This window comes from Cavia porcellus, unplaced genomic scaffold, assembly GCF_034190915.1.
Source record: "Cavia porcellus strain 051 isolate PalLab524CR breed Dunkin Hartley unplaced genomic scaffold, mCavPor4.1 scaffold_4, whole genome shotgun sequence".
Classification (NCBI taxonomy): domain Eukaryota; kingdom Metazoa; phylum Chordata; class Mammalia; order Rodentia; family Caviidae; genus Cavia; species Cavia porcellus.
This window is the reverse complement of record NW_026947487.1, coordinates 120,442,504-120,466,696: the sequence shown is the minus strand read 5'-3', so window position 1 is coordinate 120,466,696 and position 24,193 is coordinate 120,442,504. Positions and strand designations below refer to the sequence as shown.

Here is a 24,193-nt window from a genome sequence, read left to right as displayed (position 1 = left end):
GGTAACAGTCTGGGCTCAGGGACCCCCCGAGCAAGGCAAAAAGAGGGGCCGCAAGAAGGGACAGCGGATGATGGGGCCGGGTGCAGGGTGAAAACTCTCCGCCGAACCCAGCCAAAGAGCCTGGTCCTGCAGTGCCCGCCCTCCCCACACACTGCCTGGCACCAGGCGGTGTGCCCAGCTGCAGCACGGCAGCAGCGCTCAGCACTTTGTCCGGAGTTGGGGGGCTTCCGGGAAAGGGCAACTGGAAATGGAGCGCGCATGGTTCCCGGGGACCTCCTCACTTCCAGGAGCCTGGCCTGGGAGTGGGCAGCCTGATGGCACTGCAGCTCCTGATCACTCACTACTGTGTGAGAGGCCGTGATCGCCTCAGCCACGCACCAAGCTGGACTTGTACGAGACGTTCCACTTCTTCTGTCTGAGAAATTTATGCAACACCCCCTCCACAGCATCCTTTGAAAAGACATGAATAAGTGATACAAAGGAATAGTACTTAGCCCTAAAAAGGAAATAAGTGTTACATGGGCTTGAAAACAGGTGGGGCTTGAGGACACTGCGCCAGGATGGGCCCGTCAAAAAGGTAGGCGCCAGGGGCTGGGGATTTAGCTCAGTGGCGTACGCGCCCGCCTGGCAAACGCAAGGTCGTGAGTTTAGATCCCCGGTACCTCCCCCCCCCCCAAAAAAAACCAACTCTAAAGGAATGCACAAGGGACGGACGGGACGGAGGGGCCGGCTCCCCAAGTGGGTCCCCGCAGCGCAGGTGAATCGGCAGCTGCCGAGGCCGCAAAACCTTCCAGTCACGGCCTGTGTGAACGCGGAGGAAGCCGGGCCTGGCGCCTGCCCCGCGCTCCTCCTGCACCACCTGGGAGCCCGGGGAGCCGAGCCCCGCAGAGCTGCACCCGAGCACCCGCCGGCCCAAAATCCAAGTCCCGCCCCCACCTGGCAAAGCTCACCCCCAATCCAAGGTCCCGCCCCCGCTGGCAAAGCCCCGCCTCTAACTTCAAATCCCGCCCCCATTCGTCAAGGCAACCACCCGCGCCGGCCCGCCCCCTGCCGCGGTCGCCGGGCGATGGAGTGCGAGGCGCGGGTGCTGCGCGCGGCGGGCGGCTTCGGCCGGGCCAGGCGCCTGCTGGCCGTCGCGTCGTGGCTGCCGTGCGTGGCGCTCGGGCTGGCGCTGAGCTCCGACTCGCTGCTTACGGCGCGGCCCGCGCACCACTGCCGGCCGGACCCCACGCTGCTGCCCCCTGCGCTGCGCGCCCTGAGCGGGCCCGCGCTCCTCGAGGCCAGCGTCCCGCGCCAGGGCCCCACGGGAGTGCCCAGCCCCTGCCTGCTGCTGCGCTACCCCGCGGCCCCCACGCTCTCCGCGGTCCCCGCGCCCGACGGCACGCGGCCATGCACGCGCGGATGGCTCTACGCACTGCCCGTCGCCGGCCTTTGGCGCAGCCCGGTCACCCAGGTGGGAGCGAGGTCACCGGGCGCGGGGCGATGGTCCCTACTGGGCCAGACGGTGCCCCTCTTCCGGGAGGTTCCGGGGCGGTGGGTTCGGGCTGGAGGCGAGGGTGCCGCCTGACCTTCGCTCCAGCGCCCGCCCGCGCTGGCCAAGAGCGGGTCACCTGCTGTCGCCTCCAACCCTGGAACCGGCCCGGCGCCTCCCGAGTGCCCCACTGCGCCGGTCCCGCGGCTTTCACAATGGGGTTTGCAATGGACACTTAAGGTGCTCCGACGTGGGTGGGAAAGGAGAGGCCCGGTGAAGGGCCGCTGCGGAGCAGGAAGTCCTCTGGCGCAGCTCTCTAGGCAGTGGGAGGGGCGGTGACCTAGAGGGACCCGGCCCTGTGAGGTCCTGTCATGAGCAGAACCCTTGGCCAGGTGGGTGGGGGGCGGCACGTAGGCAGGAGGGACAAGGTCAGTTGGGGCGTGGATGCGGTGAGGCAGGACCTGCAGGGCAGGAGGGGCCTCACCGGAAGTAGGACTACACAGGATGCCTGGGAGACCCCAAGTCGGTATGACCCAGGAGCTCAGCGGGGAGTGCCCAAGCCTGTGAAACCCACCAGGCTCAGGTGCCCACCACTGTTCACTCCAGCAAGAGTTCTGAGGCCCCTGCATCTCCGGGTCTGTGGGGCAAGGAGATGAGGGCTGGTTTCAGGAGACCTGGTCTCAGGTGGCAGGTGTCCCCGCAGTGGAACCTCGTGTGTGGGGACGGCTGGAAAGTCCCATTGCAGCGCACAGGCCACCTCCTGGGCTGGCTGCTGGGGTCTGTGCTCCTGGGTGCAGGCTGTGACCGGTGAGCTGCCCTTCCTGTCCTCCCAGCCTCCTTCCTCCAGGCACCATTTGTGGCCCCCAGTTATCTGTGTCCCTGCTATCCACCAGGTTTGGGCGCCGAGCTGTTTTTGTGGCCTCTTTGGTCCTGGCCTCTGTTCTAGGGGCTGGCGAGGCCCTAGCTGCTGGTTTCCCTGTCCTGCTGGCCCTGAGGCTGCTCCAAGGAGGTGCCTTGGCAGGGGCTTTCCTGGCCCTCTACGTGGCACGTAAGTCACACAGGGTCCACCATTGACCAGTCACAATGGTGGTGGTGAACATCTGGCCACTATGAGCTCTTGGATCAGGCCGTCCCTTCTGCCCCAGGCTTGGAGCTGTGTGACCCCGAGCACCGCCTGGCCTTCTCCTTGGGCGCCAGCTTATGCTGTGTGCTGGGTGTGCTGCTGCTACCCGGGCTGGCTGTACTGGCACAGGACTGGCATCTTCTGCAGGGGCTGAGTGCCCTGGTGACTGGGCTCCTACTGCTCTTTTGGGGGTAAGTATTATGGGAGCCGGGCTGGGGGAAAGTGTGCACCTCTATTCTTAGCTGGCCTGTGGCCCAGGAAAGGATCACAGTCATGCCATTGTGCCCTACCCCCCTGGGTCAGGGAGGGTGCTGGCCTCTGCTGATCCCTGGGGAGGAGGTGGACGCAGCCACAGCACCCTCACCAATGCCACAGATTCCCAGCTCTGCTCCCTGAGTCTCCCTGCTGGCTGCTGGCCACACGGCAGGTGGCCCGGGCCAGGAGGATCCTGTGGCACTTTGCAGAAGCCAGTGGTGTGGACCCTGAGCACAGTTCCTTGGAGGACAGCTCCCTGGCTACAGGTGAGACACATGCTTGTGGCAGGAAGGTGGGCCTGGAGAGGTGCTGTCATGCATGCCCCTGTCTCCCTGCCACAGAGCTGGCCGAGCTGGCCACAGGCAGCATCCAGCCTCAGTACCACTCGGGCCTGGGCCTCCTGCATACTCGCCTCGCCTGGAGAAACGTGCTCATCCTGGGCATCAGCTCGTGAGGAGGGCCGGGCAGGGGCTAGGGTCTGCCACATGGGGTGGGGACATTTGTCCCCGATTCCCACAGCCACAGCCGCACCCACAGCAAGGCCTCTCTTCCAGGCTGGTTGGCGGGGGCATTCAAGCCAGCTTTCTGCGCAGCCTGGCCCCGCTTGAGACGGCCTTCTACCTGCCCTATTTCCTGGAGGCCGGCCTGGAAGCTGCTGCCATCACCTGCCTGCTGCTGACTGCCAATCGCTGGGGTCGCCGCCTTGTCCTGCTGCTGGGGACCCTGGTCACAGGCCTGGTGTCCTTGCTGCTGCTTGCTGGGGCTCAGTGTGAGTTTGGGGCTCTGTAGGCCACACGGGGTGGGAGTCACTGTTTGGGTTGAGGGTCTAGAATCAGGCCTCTGCCCGTGCTGTGAGGCTAGTGAGATGAGGGCGCTGGACAGGTCTGCTGTTTTCTGTTCTCTCAGGTACATTTGGGGAGACCAGGGCCGAGAATTAAGGGACCAAGGATTTTCCAGGACAGGCTGAACACAAAGAGCCCACCTGGGTCCATATTAAAACAGCTGCTCCAGCCATAGGGGACAGTGCAGACTAGGGCACTGTGGGTAAGAAACAGTGTCTAGAAACAGTCAGAATTTTAAAAAGCTGGGCATGCTTGGCCCACCCTTCCATTCCTGGAACTCTGGGAGGCTGAGGCAGAACAGCAAAGTTGAGCTCACACTGGGCACTTTGGTGAGACCTTGTCTCAAAATAAAAAAGGGGCTGTAGCTCTCTGTGAAGGCCCTGGGCTAATCCCCAGTGCCACCAGAAATACGAAACTTTGGGACTGTTCTCAAAATTATAAAAGTAAGACAACAGGAAATGAGCTTCCAGCCTGGAGTTTGCTGTCACTGCACTATGCCCAGGCAGGAAGAAACTTGGCTGGCATGGGCTGCAAGGCAGGGAGGGATAAGCCCCTGAGACACCTGTGCCAACGCAGCAGGAGGCTGACCTAGCCCCCTGTGCTTTATGCCAGACCTGCCAGGCTGGGCCTTGCTGCCCCTCTCTATGCTGGGCCTCCTGGCCTCCCAGACCATGTCGGTGCTCAGCAGCCTCTTCGCGGCCGAGGTCTGCCCGACGGTGATCAGGTGAGCGTGCATGCCCAGCACTTCGGGAGAGGGGTGGACAGTGGCCGTGTCCTGACATCACCTACCTGCACCCCTGTGACCTGTCTTGTTGGATGAGGGGGTACACATCCTGGGTGGTAGAACACAGGGAAGTGACTTTCTGGGTTCCTAATAGCAGAACCCACTCCTCCAGGGTTTCCTGGGGCCCTTTTCTGGCCCAGGTCCCACCAGCTGCACTCCCTTTTCTGCAGGGGCACCGGGCTGGGCCTTGTGCTGGGTGCCGGGTTCCTGGGCCGGGCAGCTGCGCCCCTCACGGAGATGGTAGACCAGCAGGGCTTCTTCCTGCAGCACACGGTGCTCACCTCCCTGGCTATCCTGGCCCTGCTCTGCATCCTGCTGCTGCCCGAGACCTGCGGTCGGGCACTGCCTGTGTCACTGGAGGACGCTGATCATCTGCACCGAGCCCCTCTCCTGCGTGCCCATCAGCCCCCGGACTACCTGCCTCTTCTGCTGCCCTCCCACTGAGGGCAACTGCACATCCCCACTACTGGGCAGCCCGAGTCCAGCTGGGGCTCACTGAGCCCTGAAATGTCTGGCCTGGGGTCACCACCGGAGGCAGCCCCCCATCCATGGTCATTGTGGGCTAGGCAGTGTGGGGGCAGCACCAGGTCCCCAGCTAGGGCCTTCCCCCTGGCCATTTCTCCTGGGCCACCCTGGCAGGGTGTGTAAGATAAAGGCAGCCCTAGAATCTGGTCTCCTCCCTGGGGCTTTTTTGGCATTGCCTGACAGGCCCTGTGCTATGCCCCCCACGCTGGACCTGGAGCAGGCCTCCAGCTCCTGACAGGTGCTTGCCTAGCCAAACCTTACGCCCTGCCTGGTCAGTGTGACATTCACAGCACATCAAGTGAACAGCTCGTTTTTGTTTTTGTTTTTGTTTTTAAATCAGATTCACACTTGGGGCCCCTGGTGTCATGCAGAAGCGCATCCACCAGGGGGCAGCAAAGGCGGGCGCCTCCTGCACAGCCGGCTCTCGCTTGTCCCACACAGCTGCCCCGACTGGCTGCCACCTACGCCTGGCTTTTCCGTCCTGGCAGCCAGGACGCTGCCAGGTAGCTGCGTCCAGATAGCACCTCTCACGGCCCGCCCAGCCCCAGCCTCACGGGTGTCCGTACATGTCCGCCAGCCTGGCGAAGCGTGGACCCCAGTCCTGAAGGTAGTCGTAGTCCTGGTCCTCGTCTCCCAGGCTGGACACGGGCGAGCTCAGTGTCCCTGCCACGGAGCCATCCCCCTCGTAGTCATAGATGAGAGCCGTGTCGTAGGGCGGCACGCTGGGGTCGCTGTCCGCAGCCTGCAGGCCCTGTAGGCCCCAGCCATGATCAGCGCCCACTGGCCCAAGGCCCGCCTGGGCAGCACTAGGGGACGCTGTCCTCTAGGCAGCCGGCGACCCTGGGCACAGCCTGGGTGTGGTTGGGGCAGGAGCCAGAACTTGGCTTCTGGACGGGACCTACGCCTACCCGGGGCCTGTGGCTGCGGGGTACAGGCGGTGGCAGGGTGCGGACCGACCCTGCGGGATGTGCCCACGATCCAGACTCTGGACGTCTGGCCGAGGGCCGCTCCCGCTCCCACAACCTACACCGCACTCCACGCTCGACACACACAGGGTTAGTGGGGCTCCACGCGACAGGCCCTGCACATCCGGGGCGTCCCACGGGGGTCCCCACCTCCTACCCCGCCTGACCGACCCAGGGGACCCGGAGCCCCGACGTGCGCACGCGCGCCTCGGCAGGCTCAGGAGCACCTACGTCGCGGATGAAGCTGGCGATGTCTGCGGGGCTGGCGGGTAGCGCGCGAGGCGCCTGGGGGCGCCCGCGGCTCAGGGGGGCCTCGCGGCGCAGGAGCGGCCGGCCGGGGGGGAAGCTCAGCACCGCCAGCTCCGAGGGGTGGCGCAGCTGGTTTAAATCGTAGGCGTCCTGCGGGCAAAGGGCACACGGGCGGCCCAGGGGTCCGTGGGGCTCCCTGTCCCAGCCGGCTTGGGGATCCCCGCCTGGGCCCCGCCGCTCCCCTCTTCCCGCCCTCCCTCACCTGGTCCTCCTCCCCGCCGCCCTGCTCGTTGTAGCAGAGGATGTTGTCCCGAAGGTCGTCGTCCTGCAGACCTCGCAACAGACTCTTGTCCCGCGACGGCTGCCGGAACCGCGCTCTGAGCAGCACGAGTAGAACCAGCACTGGGGGGGGGCACAGGTGAGGGGGGCGGTGGGGCGGGGCTCCACGGGCGCGGTGGGTGGGGGTCTCTGTGGGGCGGAGCCCAGGGCGGAGACTTCGAGCGGGGGAGGTGCCGCGCGACGGGAGGCTGGGGTGGCCCGGCCTCGTTTGGGGCGCGGCCTCCGCGGGGAGGGGCCGAGGGGCGGGGCGGGGCTCCCGTGGGCGGGGACACTCACGCAGCAGCGCCGCCGCGCTCCCCAGCACCAGCGCTAGCGCGCCCAGACCGACGCCGGCGCCCCCCGCCCTGAGCGCCGCGGTCCCAGGCAGGCAGGCCCCGCTGGCTCCGCAGCGACACACGGTGACGTTCAGCAGCTGCTCGCGTTCCTGCGGCGGCTGCCCCGAGTCCTGGAGCAGCAGGCGGAGGCGGTGCAGACCCTCGGAAAGCGTGTGCCGCGGACGCAGACGTGCGTGGGTCCCTGCAGGGTGGTCGTGGTCAGCGGGGCCAGGCCTCAGTTTCCCCTCCCGCCCACCCCAGGCCCGGGTTGCACGCACCGTTGACGTAGCTGAGGCTCCAGTTGAGGTCCAGTGCAGGCTCTGCAGGGCTCAAGTGGAAGCGGAAGGGCGCCCCGTGGGGTGGCAGATCCTGGTCGGTGGCGCCCAGCAGCAGCCCCGGGCCGCGGTCTGGCTCGCTGCACAGGCTGAGGGCCGGCGGCGGCGCCAGAGCGGGCGCGTGGTCGTTCACCTCCAGGATCTCCACAGACAGCGTGCCGGTGGCCGTGCGCGGCGGCGAGCCTGCGGGCCCAGCAGTGGGTGGGTTCACTCCCACACCGTCCACCCCCGACCACCCCCGGGACACCGGCCGCTCACCATCGTCCAGGGCCAGGACGATGGCCCTGTACCAGCCGTCCTTTAGGAAGGGGGAAGTGGGGCTCAACACTCTCTGCGTCTGGATCTGGCCAGTGGCTCCGTCCACCTGCAGCCAGTCCTCAGGGTCATAGTCCTTGGAGTAGCTGTTGAGGGGATGGGGGTCCTGAGCCCACTGGGACCCCCGGAGGGGCAGCATGGACACACACAACAGCACACAGTGAGACACCACACATTCCTTGCACACGTCATGCACACATGACATGCTGCAGGGCTGTGCCCCTCAGGAGCCTTTGAGGGGCATCCCCTGGATCTGAGCTGGTCTTTGCCCTCCCACAGGAGAACACTGAGGCTCAGAAAAGGAGTCGAGTGGCTCAGGGTCCTAGCCCCTGGGCAGTGCCAGATGTGGACAGGGGTGCTATGGAGACAGACACACCAGCCAGGGATGACAGGGCAGCCATGTTTATGTACACTTAGGGACATAGGGTAACATGGGGCTAAGACCTGAAAATGGTCAGAGCCTCTGCACTTATGACTGCAGCCAGGGTACCAGCCATACAGGGCCTACCTGACCCTCTGCAGCTGTTCCACATCTGGATCTTGTGCAGAGAAGGTGGCCACAAAGGTCCCTGGGGGGGCCCCCTCGGCCAGGCTGGTTCTCAGAGGGTTCTCAGGGAACACAGGCGCCTCATTGATGTCCTGCACCCAGACGCTAAGCCTGGCCTGGCCCTGCTGGGAGCGGGATGGGGCTGCCTGCAGTGGGGCCTCATTCTGCACAGACACCCTGAGCTCATAGTGTGCACAGCTCTCGTAGTCCAGGGGCTGAGGAAGCAAAGCAACCGCTGCTCAGGGCTCAGCAAGGTGCAACCTTGCACCTCCCAGACCTGCAAGGTTTGTCCTGAGCACTGCCTCCCTTTCCCTTCCCCCCTGACAAAACAAACACTGTGGGACCAAGCTGTCAAAGAACAATGCAGAGATAACAAGATGAGCCTTGTTATGGGGTGTGGAGAGCTTGCGGTTCTCCTTAGGTGCAAGCTGTGGTCCCAGTTGGCTGGGCCAGTGTCCCTCTAGGTGCTGCTGTGTGGGCACATGGCACAGGTGGCAGCAGCACTGGGCCGGGTGTCGCTTGAGAACCCTCCCATGAGCAGGTTCTGAGCCTGCCTGGACAGCAGAGCCTGTTTCTTGCAATAAACCTCCTGTGCATTGACATACAGGAGTGTGTACACTTGTGTGTGCATGCAGGCCTTTACTCTGGTATGTGGTGATCTCACACACGGATCATACCTGTGAGGCCACCAGGTGGCTTACCTTCACCACTGACAGCACACCCTCGTTGGTCCTGGGGTCCGTTCGGATGTCAAAGTGTCCATTGGGGTCACCCTCCAGGATGGTGAAGTTGGCCACCCAGTTGGGGGAACCAGGCAGGTCCTGGTCCTCCACCTCCATCCGTCCCACGTCCACCCCACTGACAGCCTCTGTGGCCTCCATAGAGAACTGGGAGAGCCAGACCTGTCACCCCAGGGTGGGGCAGGGAGGGAGGCTCCACAGGGCACCCAGCCGCCTGCCCTCCCTCTCCCATGCTGTTGGCTCTGCTATGAGTGAGGCCCAGAGGTGCCATGGCCACCCCTCCTAGGGCATGGGGCTGGCACACAGGCACCTGTCCCAGGACTGCTTCCCCCACCCTTCATACCCCCCTCCTCCGTAGCGCCCCACACCCCTGCCCTCTGCCAGAGCCCAGGTGGGTGCAGAGGCAGCACCTTGTCCTTGGTGAACTCGGGGGCGTTGTCATTGATGTCATCCACGGAGATGATGGCTGAGGCTGTGGCAGTGAGGCCTTCTCCGGACATGTCTGCCACCTGCAGCGTCAGGTTGTACATGGTGACCACCTGGGGACACATTGACACGGGATCAGAAGATGTGATGCAGCTGTGCTGGTGGCACACACCTGTCATCCCTGCACTCTGGGGGGCTGAGAGAGGAGGGTCCTAAGTTTGAGCCCAGCCTGGGCAACTTAGCAAGACCCTGTTTCAAAATAGAAAATAAATCAGCTCAGATCCAGTTGAGTATGAGGCTCTGGGTTCCAGTCCCAGTACCATGTTAAAGGAGAAGGAGGAGAAGATGCCCAGATGGGGCAAAGGTCTGGGCTCGAGTTCACAGCAGGACGAGTCATCCTAAGATCATGGTCCCCTGCACCATCATCAGCCTCTGCCCGGCCTGTAAGGGGCGAGAGATCAGCTGTGGTGCTGCACGTGGGCGCTGAGGGACCTCACTGAGCAGTGGCAGCTCGGAGGAGTCACAGGACAAGGCCAGGACAAGCCCAGTGAGGACAGACGAGAGAGGGGAGGGAAGCCTCTGCTGCTGACGTCCTGGGCCCCATGTACCTTACCCAGCAGGCCTGGCCCGTCGGTGCCAGGCCGCGGAGGCTTCTTTGGGGGGTCTTGGGGATGGACTTGGGGCCTCTGCCAGAGCCATGATTTTTATTCTGAGACAGGGACTCACAAAGTTGCTGAGTGCCCAGGCAGGGCTCGAGCTGACCATCGGCCCCAGGCCAGTGCTGCCTCACCTCTCGGTCCAGCCCCACGTGCACGGTGCGAATCTCCCCTGTGCGCGCGTGGATGCTGAAGAGCTCGGGGCTGCCCTGCTCCAGGATGGAGTAGTGGAGTGCTGCGTTGTCTGTGTCGGGGTCGTCAGCATCAGTGGCCTCGGCCCTGGTCACATAGGTGCCTGGGGAGGATGGAAGCATAGACAGAGCGGGCATGGCCCCGGCTTGGACCTGGTGTGTCAGATGTGGCCACCTGCAGCCCAGCGGCTGGGGCCCCAGCAACCCTTACACAGGCCAGAGCACAGGGTGGGGGAGCTGAGCAGGCCTCATGTAGCACCCCAGAAAGTGCCACCTGGCCCTATGGCAAACAGCGAGGATGGCGCCAGGCAGAAGGACAGCCCTCCCACTGAAGAACAAGCTGCAGGCAAGTCAGGCCCGCCTTGAACTCATTGTGAAGCCCAGGGCGGCCTCCAACTCACATAAGTCCTCCTGCCTCAGCCTTTAGAGTGTGCCACAATGCCCAGCAGACAGGGATTTCTAGAGAGCCAGTAGGACTTAAAAATGGAGCCCAGGCTACTGGTGTGGAGGCACAAGCCTATAACCTCAGCACTCAGGAGGGTGAGGCAGGAGGACCACTGTGAATTTGAGTCCAGCCTAGACCACACAGTGAGTTCAAGGCCAGTCTACACTGCATAGTAACACCATGTCTCAAAAAGACAAAAAAAAAAAAAAAAATTAAAGAAAGAAAGAAAAGAAAAAAAGAAAAAGGAGCCAGTCAGGAGAGGACAAAAACATTACCACTGGGGGCCAGGGATTTAGCTCAGCAGCATAAGCACCTGCCTTGCAAGCATGGGGTCATGAGTTCGATCCTCGCTACCAAAGAAACACAAACACTACCACTTGCTGGTCATGGTGATACACACCGTAATCCCAGCACTCAGGAGGCTAAGACAGGAGGCCAGCCTGGACTACATTATGAGACCCTGTCTCAGAAAACAAGACAAAACAAAACAAAACAAACCCACCACCCATGAAACACATGACCGGGAGTCCCTTTGTGACCTAAACTGTTATTCTGGGAATTGAGACTGAGTGAAGCCTGAGCAGACGATTGGTCTTGTGTGAACATCAATGTCCTCATCTTGACGGCTGCACCATGGCTGAGAGTCCAGCCAAGGTGAGCGGGAGGCAGAGGAAAAGGCCAGCAGGAGTGGACAGATACAGCCTACAACATGCCTGGGAATTCTCTGCAGCTTTTCTGTAAGTCTGACATTATGTCGAAATAAAAAAGCTCAAAGTAAAAATGACATTGTTGCTTCGAACCACAACCATAGCCCTGGCAGGGAATGAAGCAGAATAAATCTCGGCAGAGCAGCTGGGGCTCGCAAGCGAGCGGCCAAGGCAGGACAAGGGTGGGATAGCCCTGGCCCCGGGACCCAGTGGGAGAGGGCTGGATTTCCCGGGCATCCTTGCTGTGGGGGCTCCTCTGCGATGGAGACAGCGTCTCACCTAGACCTTGGGGATGGCACCAAGTTATTCACTAAATGGTTAATTTTTCCTTTTTTTTTTTTTAATGGTCCTGGGATTGAACCCAGGGCCTTGGCACTGAGCTATGGCCCCTGCGCCTTTTTATCTTTTGTTTTGAGACAAGGTCTTGCTAAGTCTCTAAGTTGCCCAGGCTGGGCTCAAATTTCTGATGGTCCTGCCTCAGCCTCAGCCTCCCAGGGTGCTGAGATGATTCGAACTGCTTAACTTCATGTCAAACGAACGAAACCCCAAGTAGAAGAGGAAGAGAGGCCACAGCTCGGCCACCCAGCGTCTGGAGGTGCTGAAATCCACGCTGAGCCGTGGCGCCTGCCGTGGGGCTCTGCCCTCTCTAGACTTTGGAGGAGATGCCGGGCAGAGCTGGGGCACAGGGACGGGGGTGGGGTGGACAGCGCTGGGCCTGAGGTCCACCCTCCATGGCAGGCTCACCTGGGGCCGCTCCCTCCAGCACTCGGCCGGAGAAAACTTCCTGCACAAAGGCCGGCCGGTTGTCATTCTGGTCCACAACCACAATCTCCAGGTCCGTGGGCTCCTCTAGGATGGATCCTCCCAGGTCCAGGGCAAAGACCTTGAGCTGAGCCAGCAGAGAACAGGGCTGGCTGGGCTTAGGCCACACATGGGGCAGCACAGGCCTAGCACCGGCCTGGAGCCCCGTCTCTGCCTGCTCTGTGAGGTTGTGGGTCTAGGCTTCTCCTGGAAGTGCTTTAATTCCCAGGGGCATGTGGAATTTTAAGCTGCTTATCCTGGGCAGAATGGCACTGTGTCACTTCTGTGTAAGTAAAGAACACACTCAGGATCCTGAGTAAGGAAACCAGAGCTGGTCCCTAGAACCCGGAGGAAGACTCAGAGCAGATAAGGAGGGAACTTCAGTTCCCAAAGAGGCAGAGTTAGGAAGTCACAAGCAGGGGTCAGTACAACACTGAATCCTGAGGTGCAGCAGGGTGGCAGTGCCAGCTTCAGGCCCTCAGTGGGCTCACCTGGCCCCAGCTGCCCCAGCTGCCCCCACTGACCCCACCCTGAGAAAATGGCAGCTCGAGATCAGAGTTGGCCATGCTTTGGGACCCTTCCACACCTCCAGTCAGAACCAGGACTGGAGAGACTCAGCTGAGGGTCAAGACCCAGGTCTGCATAGGCCTCGGGGTCCCCTCTAAACAGGCACAAAAGCCTGCCCACGTCCTGCACTGTAGGTCCTGGGTCCCAGTCTACCCCTACAAGGGCCAGAAGGCAGTGGCTTGCTCACAGACTGGCCTCAAAGGGATGAGGTGGGCTGGGCTGGGCTGGGGTGGGCTGGGGTGAGTGCCCACCCTGTAGGAGGCCGTCTTCTCCCGGTCCAGCTCCGCATTGAGGAACACCCGTCCTGAGAACTTCTCCACAGAGAAGAGGCCGAGGGGCTCCTCATCCACACCGGGGCCCTGGATGCTGTAGATGACTCCACCCGGCTGCCGCTTGTCCGACCTGATCTGTGGGCAGCAGGAGCTGAGGACAAGTGGGGGAGCTCCCCCATCTGCACAGCACCTGCCAGGACACCCCCAAGCCCCACCAGCCACCCAAGAGCCTCCTTCCCTGCCTGGCTCACCTGCACCAACATGTAGGGCAGCCCCTTGTAGTTCTCCGACACGCTGATGGGCGGGATGACCCAGGCTCTCCGCACGCGGCCTCGTGCCCGCGGATGGCGCCAGGGATGCAGGGTGCCGGACGCCCCAGGGCCCCCCCAGGACAGGTCAAGGGTCTGCAACATGGGCGCCAGCGTCAGGTAGCAGGCCAGCAGGTGAGGGCGCTGCTGCCTCAGGCAGGCTCAGGCCACACTCAGCTTTGAGGCCTCAACATCACCCAGGAGCACTGAATCGGGGCTGCACGCCCAGGACCACCCTCTCCGGAGTGCTTGTTGACTCGCTGGTGGGAAGGGCAAGAGAGGATCCCTGTTATCTCATATCCCCAGGGGCTGATGCCCCTCTTACCCCCGGGATGTGGGACTGGGGTCCAGACCCTGGCGCTGCCCCTGCCAGTGAAGAATAGGGACAGCTGAGTGGTGAGGACGGGCAGAGGTGGCCTGGACTGCCTTGGTCTTCATGTGGTTTGCCAGCTCTTGGCGGGCATGGATGACCGTGAAATGTCTGCTGCATCAGAGGAGGCCCAGGCTGCCAGGGCGGTGCTCATCCAGCAGCTGTCCTGTTTAAAACTGCCCTTGCCGCAGGGACCCACTGTCGCAGCACCACCCTGCAGAGTGAGGGCCCATGCTGCCCGGTGGGCAGTTTATCACGGTCACTGGTTCACATGGGGCACCTCAGGGAGCACAGGGAAGGCTGGTCAGGGGTGGTCAGCCCGAGAGGGCATGGGGCAGCTCCCGCTCACCTGCACAGGCTTCCTCCCAGGGCTGGAAAGTGCGACCCTTGGCACACCTCTCTCTCCTTTCTGGTCACAGGCCCCGGGACCCTGGCGGCCCTTCTCTGGCTACCTGGTCCCTGGCTTCTGCTACAGCTTTCTCTCTTCCACTAGGACTGAAATCTGGGGAGGGGCACGTTGTGGGGTGGGGACAGTGGCCTTGGAGAGCTGAGGGCATTCTGGGGGGTGCCTGGCCCAGGCTGAGGAGTGGGCCTGTGGGCACCTGGGCCTTCCCGGCCCTAGGGCCGGGCTTCGTTCCCATCCTGCAGCCTGTCAGCTCCATCGGCAGCGCGCACACTGCAAGAGCATCCAGGTCAGGGTAGCCTCCCTGGGTGCCGCCCTCAGCACGCTGACCCCAAGCCCCCACCCACAGACCCTCCTCCACACTGCCCCACGGGACCCAGGGTACAGATGGAGGGGAGGGGGCCAGGCCCTTGGCCTGGGGCTGCACACTGCTGGCTGACAGATGGCCACACTGCTGCCACACCGGCCAGGCACAAGCTGCTTCCAGGTAAGGGCAGGCTCCTGCCGCGTGCCAACCTGCCCACTCTGCAGGGGTCCTGGTCACAGCCTCGGGGGGGCACAGGACTAGGCTGGGCCTCCCTGGCAAGCTCCATGTGGGCCTGGGAAAATGCCCTCTCTCTCAGGGCTCTAAGCGGGGTTCAGAAAGGCTGAGCTGTCCACTCAGAGGCCCCCGGGCAGACACAACACCCAGACAGTGACCCATTGCCCTGGCCACAGCCCTTCACCCCTTCACATCCAGCGGGGCCAAACTCGAGCCAGGGCCCCACACACCAGGGCCTCGGCCCCACATCCTGGCCCCTGGATGCCCACAGGCACAGTGCCCCTCAGGTAGCAGAGGCTGTGGGGCTGGTGGCTGTGGTGGGTGCCATGAGGTGGACAGGGCCAGCTCCTGGCACTCAGCATCTGTGCAGCTTATGCTCTTTTCCTGCCCCACCCCCTTCCCAAGGGCAGGGCTCGGACCATCTTGGGGGTGAGAACATCAGGGTTCAGACAAAGCCTCAGCCCCGGAGCGCTCTAAGCAGGGAGAAAGGCATCTTGCTTTTGGACTCCTGCCCACACACTCTGTGCCCCCATGCCAAGCCAGGCCGGTCTTCCTGGAGGAGGGCCCCAGGGATACCCAAGCTCACCCTGACCCACCCTTAAGGTCAGAACCCTCAGAGCCATCTGGATACCCTAAGAACACACAGGGTCACCTGCCCTGCATCTGCCCGGGAGCTGAGAGGCAGAGTGTGGCCTCGCTAACACTGAGGAGGGCAGACCATCAGGCCTGGCTGAGGCGTTTCCCAGGGATGTGGACTGCAGATGCCCCCCCCCTCCACTGGGGATGGAGCTGGTGGCCTCTCCGGGCCCCTAAAAACCCCAGTCAGCATGGTGGCGGTGGAGCCAGTCCTAACAGGTGGCCAGGCCTAGCTGAATGTTGACTGGTGCTGAGGCCTCCACCTTGGTGGACAGAGGAGGGGATCCTGGCACAGTGGGGCTACCGTACCAGTGCTGCAGTTCAGGGGAGTGGTTCTGGGGCTGAAAGAATCTTGAAAGAAAGGACTCCTGAATTCTGGCAGGACTGTGGGCAGGGTCCTCTTGGGTTGGGGACAGGAAGCCCCCCCAGATTCCCCACAGGCTGGAATCCAGGGCCCCTGTTCCTGGATGGCCAGCACGCCAGGAATGGACCAGCTGTCGGGCAGACCCAGGGGGCCCTGCCTTCTCCAGCTGCCCAGGGCCTCTAAGGAGGGGAATGGGGGGATGCAGCTGTTCCCTCCTACATGCACGGCTGTCCCCAGACCCCCAAGGCAGCAGGAAGGGCCTCTCAGATCTATCTGTGTGCCCACCTCACCTCTCCCCACAACAGTGGGGTCCCAGGCATAGGGCCAGCAACCCAGGACACAGTGGGTGTAGGGAGGCGCTGATGGCCAGCTCTGGACACACGGTCCACATTCTGCCCTTGAGCATTGTAACCCTGACAGAAGGTGTGGGGCCGGTGCACCCCTCAGAGTCTGCAGCTCCCAGCCAGGGCCGGCTGCCATCCCAGGCTCTCAGAGGTATGGAAGGAATGACCAGGCTGGACCAGGTCTGAAGACAGAGCTGGTATGGGAGAGGGCAGGAGTTGCACAAATCTGCTGTGTGGGTGTGGAGAGTTCATGTGACCCATGGTGACAGTGACCCTCGTGTATCCAGCTGACCAGTGAAGGAAACAGAGCAAAAGGGGGAAAAAGAGGAGCTCTCCAGCCCCCACCCTGGTGACAGAACGGGGCCTGCCGACCAGCAGCCACCCTGAACCCCAAGCATAAGGCAGAGGAGCCCCAGAAATGCTGGAGTAAGTACTCTGTCGTAGGGGCTGGTAACATGCTGCCCCCACACCATGGAGTGCAAACAGCCTCATGCCAGGGATCTCGGGGTGGGGCCAGGTGTGCAGGCCTAGGGCTGGCATCAGGCAGAGGCTGCAGGGGACAGGTCTGGGGCAGGTCTGGGGCAGCCAGACTGGGCTGCTGTGCCCATGAAGGATGAGGGCCCGAAGGCAGGAGCCTGGTGCCAACCAGACAGCTGCTGGAGGGTCTGGCTGGCCAGGGCTGGCTCAGCTGCCAGGGGCTGAAACCTGAGCAGGCAGTGGGGCTGCAGGCCGTGGGAACGCCAAGGCCTCAGGAACCCCTGGTACGTGCGGGGAAGGGGGGGGACCAGCCCGGTTCCCTGCCTCCCGCTACGTGCACCCCTAGAACTGGGAGTGATCGAGCAGGTGAGGGCACGCCCCCCGGCAGTCGGAGCTACAGATGGACCACCCAAAGGCCCATGGGCCTGGGCTCTTGTGTCCACGTAGGGAGACCAAGCTGGACAGTTGCGTGCTGGGGCCCAGACAGTGGCTGGTGGCGCTGCACATGACAAAAGGCACCATGGCCATCGGGCCGCACCTCGTGCAAACTCGTGGACCTGTGTGTGCTGGGGCCAGAACTCTAGTTCCTGGCCGACAAATCCCACAGCCCCCTCTGCTGCTCAGATGCTGGGCAGGGGCAGGGACGTTACCCACGGGTGGCGAGGGCAGGTGCCAGCTCGGGGTCCCGAATCCGCTCACGCCCGCTGGTTCTCCTGCTGCCCTGCCCGTTTCCTTCCCTGACCAGCGCCCCCACTCGGCAGGGGGGACGGCGCTCTGCCCTGCTCCCCAGTTCCCGCCTGGCACCACGGGTTGGCTCCTTGGCCCAGCGGGGGCCCAACAGGCTGGTGACACTGCTGCGCGACCTGGAACAGCACCGAGAGGGCACTGCACGCCTGCGCCTCACCGTTCCGACGGCCGCGGCCGGTCCTGGGACAGCGCCCCCGGCCGGGACTCTAGGGCGCGATCCTTACCTGCGCCAGCAGCCCGAGGGCGAGCAGCAGCGCGGCGTCCATGCGGGCCAGCGGCGCGAGTGCGAGTGTCCGGCTTGGTGTCTCGGGCACCTCCGCTCGGGCTGGAGGCGCAGACGGCAGAGTGACAGCGCAAGTGTGCTGGGCCAGGACAGCACGTGTGCGGCGGGGCGGGGCGGGGCGGGGCCAGGGCAGCACGTGTGCGGCGGGGCGGGGCCGCCGGCTGAGTGACAGCAGACGGGGCGGGGCGGGGCGGGGCGGGGCGCTGAGCTCCCGCTGTTCAGAGAGCAGTGGGAAAAAGGCGGAGGGAGGAGGGCCGAGTTGGGGCGCAGCGGGCTCCTCGAAATCACCTCGCACTGGCTGGTCCCTCGCCTTGCAGGCTGTTCCTGGGCGGTGCCCATGGGCTGTGGTTAGGGAAAGAGTTGAGGGGGACCCTTGAGTAGATTCGGAAACAACACGGTGAGTGCGGGGGTGCCGGGCACTCATTCCAGCAGAGGCGTGGCTCAGAGCCAGGGGGCTAATGTGGGGTCTCACCCGGGGCTGGAGCGCACCTCACCTGTAGCTTGGGCCCTGCCAGCTGTCCTGGGCTGGCTCCCCACCTGGCGGGCACTTGCCAGGCTGTCCCTCCCTTGCGGCAGTCACAGGACTCAGGTGCTGTGCTCAGCTGGCCTAGCAGCCCCTCCTCCCTTCCAGGCCCCATGGCCCAAAGGGTCCCCTGTGTCCCCCGGAAGGCGTGCCCTGGAGGTCCCAGCGCTGCTGGTGGAGGAAGGTTTGGGAGAAACAGTGCTTCTGACAGCAGGCTTCCGGGTTCCGGGCTTCTCCGTGCTTCTTCCGTGTCAGCCCAGGGGACAGGGTGGAGCCCCTCAGACCTCGCCATCCCGGGACCTGTGGGCAGAGGGACGGGTGCGGAGCCAAGGTCAGTGCTCAGGAGACCCTGTGTGTACTTGGGGTCCTGGGCGGGGCTTCCCCCTCCTCCCCAACCCCTCCCCCCCCAGCTTCTGCCAGGCCGGCAGCCTTCGTGCCCACCGCCTGAGCCCGGGCGTGCTGTTCACCTGCTCGGCTCCAGCTCCACTGCCTCCCATCCAGCGCGCCCCTCGGCAGCTTTGCCCCTGCAGGCTTCTGCCCCTGCCCGCTTCCTCCAGGCCTGCTGCTGCGGTCTTTCTCCCGCTGGTGCTACACCACTCCTGCTCACCCTCCATGCCCTGCTCCAGGGCTCCTCCGGGAGCCCTCCCTCCCTCTGGCCTCCTGTTGGACCTGGCAATGGTTTGGTCGCAGATCACATTTGCTGTCCCCTGGCTGGGGAGCTTGGGGTCCCTAATACTGGCCCCAAAAGGCCCCACCTCAAGAGTTGCAACAGCTGCTGGCCCCACCAGGACCCCATCCTCTGTCCTGTGAGCCATGGTATCTCTCTGTGGTCAGCCTGTGTGCTCTGGCCAGCCCAGAGGGTGCGCAGCTGTAGGTGTGGCAGAAGATCCTGCCCTGGCACCTGGTCACGTACATGGGGGTGTTCCGCTGGGGGCCCACTGATTCTGAGGCTGGGGAAGAGACTAGGGTCTGCCCTTTGCCAGTCTCAGGTCTCCCCATATACTAGTGTAGTGGAAGTGTGGCGGTGCCCTGCAGCAGGAGGGCTTGTGGACCAGCCTCCCCCCAGGCTTGGCTCCTTTGCTGTCCACCCAGTGCAGCAGTAGGCCAGGCCTGTCCTAGGGCCCCAGGTCAGGGAGGTGCTGGGCAGCTGAGCAAGGTCCCATCCAATGGCCGTGTGCAGTGGTGGAATGGTCACCTGCGCAGGAGTCTTCATCCCCGGGGGTGTAGGGCCTGCAAGCCTCCTTGCACACAGCATCCCCAGCTCCTGCCCCTTCCCTTTCTCAGCTCCACAGCCTCTGACATTCTGGAACGTACCCCTACCCATTCCTCTAGTTCCCTGAGTAAGGGGCATGGTGCACCTGAGCTATATGGGACTGGGTGCGTGGTGAGTGCCTAGGTCCTTCCACTGCCCAGGTCGCAGTGGCCCTGATCAGATCGCCAGGCTGACCTTGCCTCCTGGTGCTGTGTGGGACGCCTGGGCAGCCCCACTTCCTGTGCTTCTCAGTTCACTGCCAGGTTTACATGTGGCACAGCGGGGTGCTTTCTGGCTCATGTAAGGGGTACACCATGCTTGGTGCTCACAGGTCCAGGCCCTCCAGTGCAGAGACACAGGTGTGCAGCCGGGCACTCCGGACAGGGGCTTAGGGGGGAGGGCAGGAGGGCCTAGGGCTGGGCTGGAGGTCAGCCAGGAAGGCTGATCGCCCTCAACCCCTGGCCTATCCACTGAAGGGCTAGGAATCCTGCAGAGGGGCTTCCCATCCCCTAAATACACACCTCCTCAAGGCAGAGACAGGATGGGGCTGGTGGGGTGAGATGGGGTGGGGTGGGGGGTATGGAGGCTGGCCCTGGTGTCCAGGTCACTGCCTGCCCTCTAGTGGCCATGGGGCACAGTGCAGGAGGTCCCAGAGGGGTGCCTATGAGGTGGGGATGCTGTGTTTGTTCAGAATCTGGGACACCCCCACAGACACAAAAGAATCATCATCTGCTGAGTCTGTTTTCAAAATCTGGGCATTTAAAATTACATCCAGAAAGATGGCACAAACAGCAGATGAGAGGGCTGTTTACGGGTGTGCCGGCCGTTCCAAGGCCTCCGCAGTCCTGAGGAGCTGGACTGGAGCTGGCTATCAGCTCCGGCTCTACAGGCAGTGGGCAGAGGGGGCCTGGGTCACAGCTGCTTCCCAGGGCTGTTGCTGAGCCCGGAGCCTCTGACTGCTGGGACTGGGGATCCTCCTGCCCCAACCCTGACCCTGGTCTTGCCTGTCCTCCCCATGGGGCTGGAGGACCTGGCTGGCAGTAGCCCAGCTCTTGCCCTCGGCCCACCTGATTTCGTGTGCCCTCACTGGGTACAGCACAGCAAGGATCCCAATGACAACCGGCCCCACCAGGCTCTGTGCCACCACCACTGGCAGCAGCAGAGGGCACTGTGGCTCCAGGGACGCCAGTTAGGCCGGCTGGAGAGGCAGCCAGCCTGATCTCTTGCCTGACCGCTGGGCAGGGGCAGGAAGTCTTTCTGGCAGTTGCCCCTGGCTTGGACCAGTCGGCCATGTGAACATGCCACTTCTGATGGGAAGGCCTTCGGGCAGGTGTTCCACAGGTGTGGAGGTGACAGGTCTCACCCATCCCGACAGTGCCCCTGCAGCTGTGGTGGCCAGAGTTCCTGTGGCCAATCTGACAGTGCTTTGGGGCATGGCAGCTGGTGGTAGGGCTGGTCAGGGAAGCAGAGTCACCCAGGAGGACAGACGAGTCCCTTTGCAGTCATGGGTGGGGAGAGAGGTTGTGCCTGCCGGGGGCCAGGGGACGTCCAGCTGCCGCCCTTGTTCTCCTCCAGACAGAATAGGCTCAGGCCAGCAGAGGCTCAGGAAGGCACTCAAGCCCCAAGGGATACAGGAGTTGGCAGACGGCATGGTCGCCAATCCCGGGGCAAGGCCACAGGTGTGCAGAGAGCAGGACCAGCAGTGCCAGGAGCTCGCACTGGTGAGGGAGCCCACCGACCTCAGCTGCTGTCCTGGCTGCTGGGAGGCAAAGCCCAGCTTCCCAAACACACCTGCCTGCTTAGCTCGGGGTGTGTGGCCACCGTCACAGGCAAGGCAGCCCCTCAGCACGCTGCTCAGCTTCCCCTGGGTGCCTGTCACAGTACCAAGGGCTTGCCTGACCCACAACCTGACCCCTGGCCTCCTACCACTCCTCGCTCCTCCCCATGCCTGTCCAAGAGGCCACCCTGGACATCCTGTGCTATGGACACTCACCCCACCTCTGCTTCTGCACTCTGCACCTCTCCTGAGCCACACTGAGGGCCTCCCAGCCTTGGACCTCTGGCCTCCCTCCGGTGCTGCCCTCCTCGGGACTGGCTCTGCCCCTGCATAGTGCCTGTGGGCCCTGCTGCCTGCCTGACCTGCCCAGGTCTCCTGGGCTGTGGTCTCACATCAGTGTCTGGGTGGGCAGAGGGGATGCCCCTGCCAGCTCCAGGATGCATGCGCCCTGAGGCAGGGCAGTGGCTGTGGGTAGGACCACTGGGCCCGGGAGTGAGCCTGGGCTGCTGGGTAAGGCCTGGGAGGGGCCTGAGGCTCTGCAGCTGGTGACAGCAGCAAGGGCCAGCTTCTCCAGCACCCGTCACGCTGCCATGGGTCAGGGTGGAGCTGGATGGGCAGAGTGGAGGCCTCTGCTGAGGCCAGACAGTCCAGGTGGTGGGAGGGGCTGTGGCCTGGCCACCCCAAGGAGCATGGGCACTGTCCTGGGGCTCGAGCCCCATGCCACCCACACAGAGTGTCAGCACAGAGATGGGTGGTATAAGATGGGGGCCTGCAACTCGGTGTAATGGTACAAACTGTCATCCCAACACTCCAGGAGGCTGAGGCAGGAAGGATTAGGAGTTCAAGCCCAGCTGGGTGACTTCGTGACACCCTGTCTCAAGATAAAGGGCCGGGGGCGTCTCCCAGTGTGAAGAGGCCCCAGTACTGAAAGAGAAAGGAGGGAAGGGGCCAGCGACGGTCAGCAGACGGGTCCTCTCCGCTGGGTCCCGTGACTGTAGTATCAAGGGCAAAACGACTCTCAGAAGCGCTGGAAGAAAAAGACCAGTAAGCTTTGCAGCCACAAAGGCCAAAGGCGACTCGCTGACAAGCAGAGGCCAGGGAGCAAGGCTCGCATCCCACTCATGACAGGGTGTGGCTCAGGGCAGGGCCAGCTGGGGGTGGACCCGGCTGTCTCCTGCGCCCAGCAAGCGACCAGTTGGGGTGCCGTGTGCAAAACTGACAGTGCTGCGCCCAGAGGACCACAGACTTGAAAGTGAAGCGTGGCAACTTTTGTGAGACAGACGCAGATGCCTGTGAGAGACACTGAGGCGATGGGGAGGGCACAGGGTCAGCCTGGTGGCCGTGGGACCTGCGCAGGGATGACCAGGCGCTGTGCTGGAGAACCACGCAGACCACCTCACCGCTGGCTGCACGAGGGGCGCGTTTATTTTTCCTCCAGCCTGGAGGCCCTGCACGTGCTAGGCCAGGGCTCTGCCGCTGTCACTCGGATCTCTCTCTTTCTGGACATTTTAGGGAGGCTCACAGAAGAACCAAAATGTAATTGATAATATTCAAACAAGCCAAGTGAGAGGCAGAGAGGCTTCCTGACCCAGCACCTGAGGAAGGCGAGGTGGGCCCTAGCACGGAGGCGAAGCCAGGCTGTGGAGCGAGTGTGACCGTTGGTGACCACGCAGCCCCTGCACAGAGAGACCTGGCTGCACACAGAACGTGAAGCCGCAGGAGGCTCCGCAGACGCCAGAAGCCGGCCTGGGGCGGAGCGGAAGTCTGGGAAGGAGGCCCTGGCGGTCTCGCGGCGACCGGGGAAGTGGGGACACGCGTCTCCGTGGGGGCCTGGGCGCGGCCGGGCACCTGCTTGGCCCTGCCCGCTGGGCAGCCATCGGAGCCATGTGAGCGCAGGGCGGTGCTGTAGGGGCTGCGCTCAGGACAAAACGGCACCTCCAGGGCGGAGCGCGAACCCGCTGGGCGAGGCCGGGCTGCGGCCCCCTCGGGGCTGCGTCTGTGACCCGGAGGACAGCAGAGCGGGCAGGCGCCGGAGGCGTCGAGAGTTCACGGGCAGCAGGGCGGGCAGCACCGCACCGACTTGCTCTGCAGATGCGCCAAGGACCACCCTCGCGTGCGGGGGTCTCCGCGCTGGTGAGATGAGCGTGGCCAGGACCTCTGGAGGTGGAGCCGTCCTCGACATCACCCCCTTCTTCCCCCCACATAAAGCCCCATTATCCACCCTGAGAACTTTTACAGGAAACGGGTCCTGCCTGGGTGTGGTGGTGCACAGCCCTGAGCCCAGCACTGAGGGAGACGGCCGGAGTGGCCAACCTGAATCCGGTCTGGCAATTTAGTGAGATTTGGCCTAAAGAAAGTAAAAAAAAAAAGGTAACTGGGCGTGGTGGTGTGTGCCTGTAGTCAGTCCTGGGAGGCTGAGGCAGGAGGCCATCACTAGTTTGGGGCCAGCCTGGACTATAGCAAGGCCCTGTCTCAAAAAGAAAAAATAATAAAAGAAGAAAAAGAAGAAGGGGAGAGGGTGCTGCTCCGTGCGCAGGCCCGGGGGTGATCCCAGCACTCGTGCTCACCAGGCAGGTCCCAGGGACCAAAGAGCTGCGCGTTTGCAGCTCTGCTTTCTCTGTTCACCACAAACCAAAACTCGAAGCAACAGAACAGCTCTGGTTTTCAGAGCCTTTGGGGTTTGGAGCTGGGCACAGGGCACCGAGGTTTGGCATCAGCCCAGGTGAGGTCAAGTCAGCCCTTCCCCCCACACCATGCCCATCCCCCAGGATCACCCAGCACAGGCCTGTTGTTCGTGGCAGAAGGCTTGGGGCTCGTGAACAGCTGGACGCGGAAGGACAGACAGCAGGCTGGGAGACGGCCGAGAGCTGCCGTCAGGGACACTCGCATGCCTGTGCACACCTGTGCTGCCGAGCGGGTGAGCTGTGCCATGCACACGGCACACACACTCGTGCCTGCCTCCGGCTGACAGCCGGCACGGACACCCTACCCCAGGGAGATTCCGGCCACTCGGGCAGAGGGGCCTGCAGCCTGTGGATGCTCACTTCTGCTGCACACACACAGCCAACGAGCTCAGACTCGGGTGCCCCATGACCCTGGGGATGGTGGGGGGCCCACAGAGGGAGACTGAGATGCCCAGGTATGTGGCCTGGGTCAGGGTCAGAGGTGGAAGCCGAGGGCCAAGGGGAGCTGGACCAGGCTCAGGAAGGGCAGCATCAGACACAGGGTGGCCAGATGGGCAGCTGTGCCCAGATGTGACCCCAAGCCACCACCAGTGCCAGGAGGGTGGCTTGGCCAGG

At 63.4% G+C, this 24,193-nt stretch overlaps 2 protein-coding genes and 1 long non-coding RNA gene across 12 annotated transcripts; 2 read left to right on the top strand and 1 right to left on the bottom strand.

Moving 5' to 3' along the window:
• The first annotated feature begins 1,047 nt into the window (after nucleotides 1-1,047).
• On the top strand, nucleotides 1,048-5,305 carry Slc22a31 (solute carrier family 22 member 31). Of its 6 annotated transcripts, none has more exons than XM_063247845.1 (9): nucleotides 1,048-1,453; nucleotides 2,175-2,278; nucleotides 2,365-2,519; nucleotides 2,617-2,785; nucleotides 2,970-3,115; nucleotides 3,191-3,299; nucleotides 3,404-3,618; nucleotides 4,304-4,415; nucleotides 4,743-5,305. In XM_063247845.1, exons 1-9 carry the CDS (start codon nucleotides 1,067-1,069, stop codon nucleotides 4,972-4,974), a joined length of 1,629 nt encoding a protein of 542 aa, XP_063103915.1. In that variant the 5' UTR covers nucleotides 1,048-1,066; the 3' UTR covers nucleotides 4,975-5,305. The 6 variants fall into 6 exon arrangements, with proteins under 6 accessions (XP_063103915.1, XP_063103911.1, XP_063103912.1 ...); XM_063247841.1 differs by having other exon boundaries at nucleotides 4,646-5,305; XM_063247842.1 differs by having other exon boundaries at nucleotides 2,970-3,299; nucleotides 4,304-4,395.
• Nucleotides 5,306-5,309: 4 nt separating this feature from the next.
• Cdh15 (cadherin 15) lies at nucleotides 5,310-18,157 on the bottom strand. Of its 5 annotated transcripts, XM_063247824.1 has the most exons (16): nucleotides 17,837-18,157; nucleotides 17,284-17,684; nucleotides 16,963-17,175; nucleotides 13,121-13,273; nucleotides 12,849-13,020; nucleotides 11,974-12,118; nucleotides 10,021-10,181; nucleotides 9,215-9,343; nucleotides 8,766-8,951; nucleotides 8,026-8,279; nucleotides 7,461-7,603; nucleotides 7,146-7,385; nucleotides 6,830-7,069; nucleotides 6,477-6,616; nucleotides 6,197-6,364; nucleotides 5,310-5,751 (listed from the first exon to the last, which is right to left on the bottom strand). In XM_063247824.1, the coding sequence occupies exons 1-16, from the start codon at nucleotides 18,155-18,157 to the stop codon at nucleotides 5,551-5,553; spliced, it is 3,267 nt and encodes a 1,088-aa protein (XP_063103894.1). In that variant the 3' UTR covers nucleotides 5,310-5,550. The 5 variants fall into 5 exon arrangements, with proteins under 5 accessions (XP_063103894.1, XP_063103895.1, XP_063103896.1 ...); XM_063247825.1 differs by lacking the exon at nucleotides 16,963-17,175; XM_063247826.1 differs by lacking the exon at nucleotides 16,963-17,175 and having other exon boundaries at nucleotides 12,849-13,004; nucleotides 17,284-17,902.
• LOC134475834 (uncharacterized) lies at nucleotides 17,596-22,429 on the top strand. Its single transcript, XR_010047110.1, has 3 exons — nucleotides 17,596-17,739; nucleotides 17,974-18,196; nucleotides 21,709-22,429. It is a non-coding gene; the product is annotated as an uncharacterized LOC134475834 (long non-coding RNA).
• The last annotated feature ends 1,764 nt before the right edge of the window (nucleotides 22,430-24,193 follow it).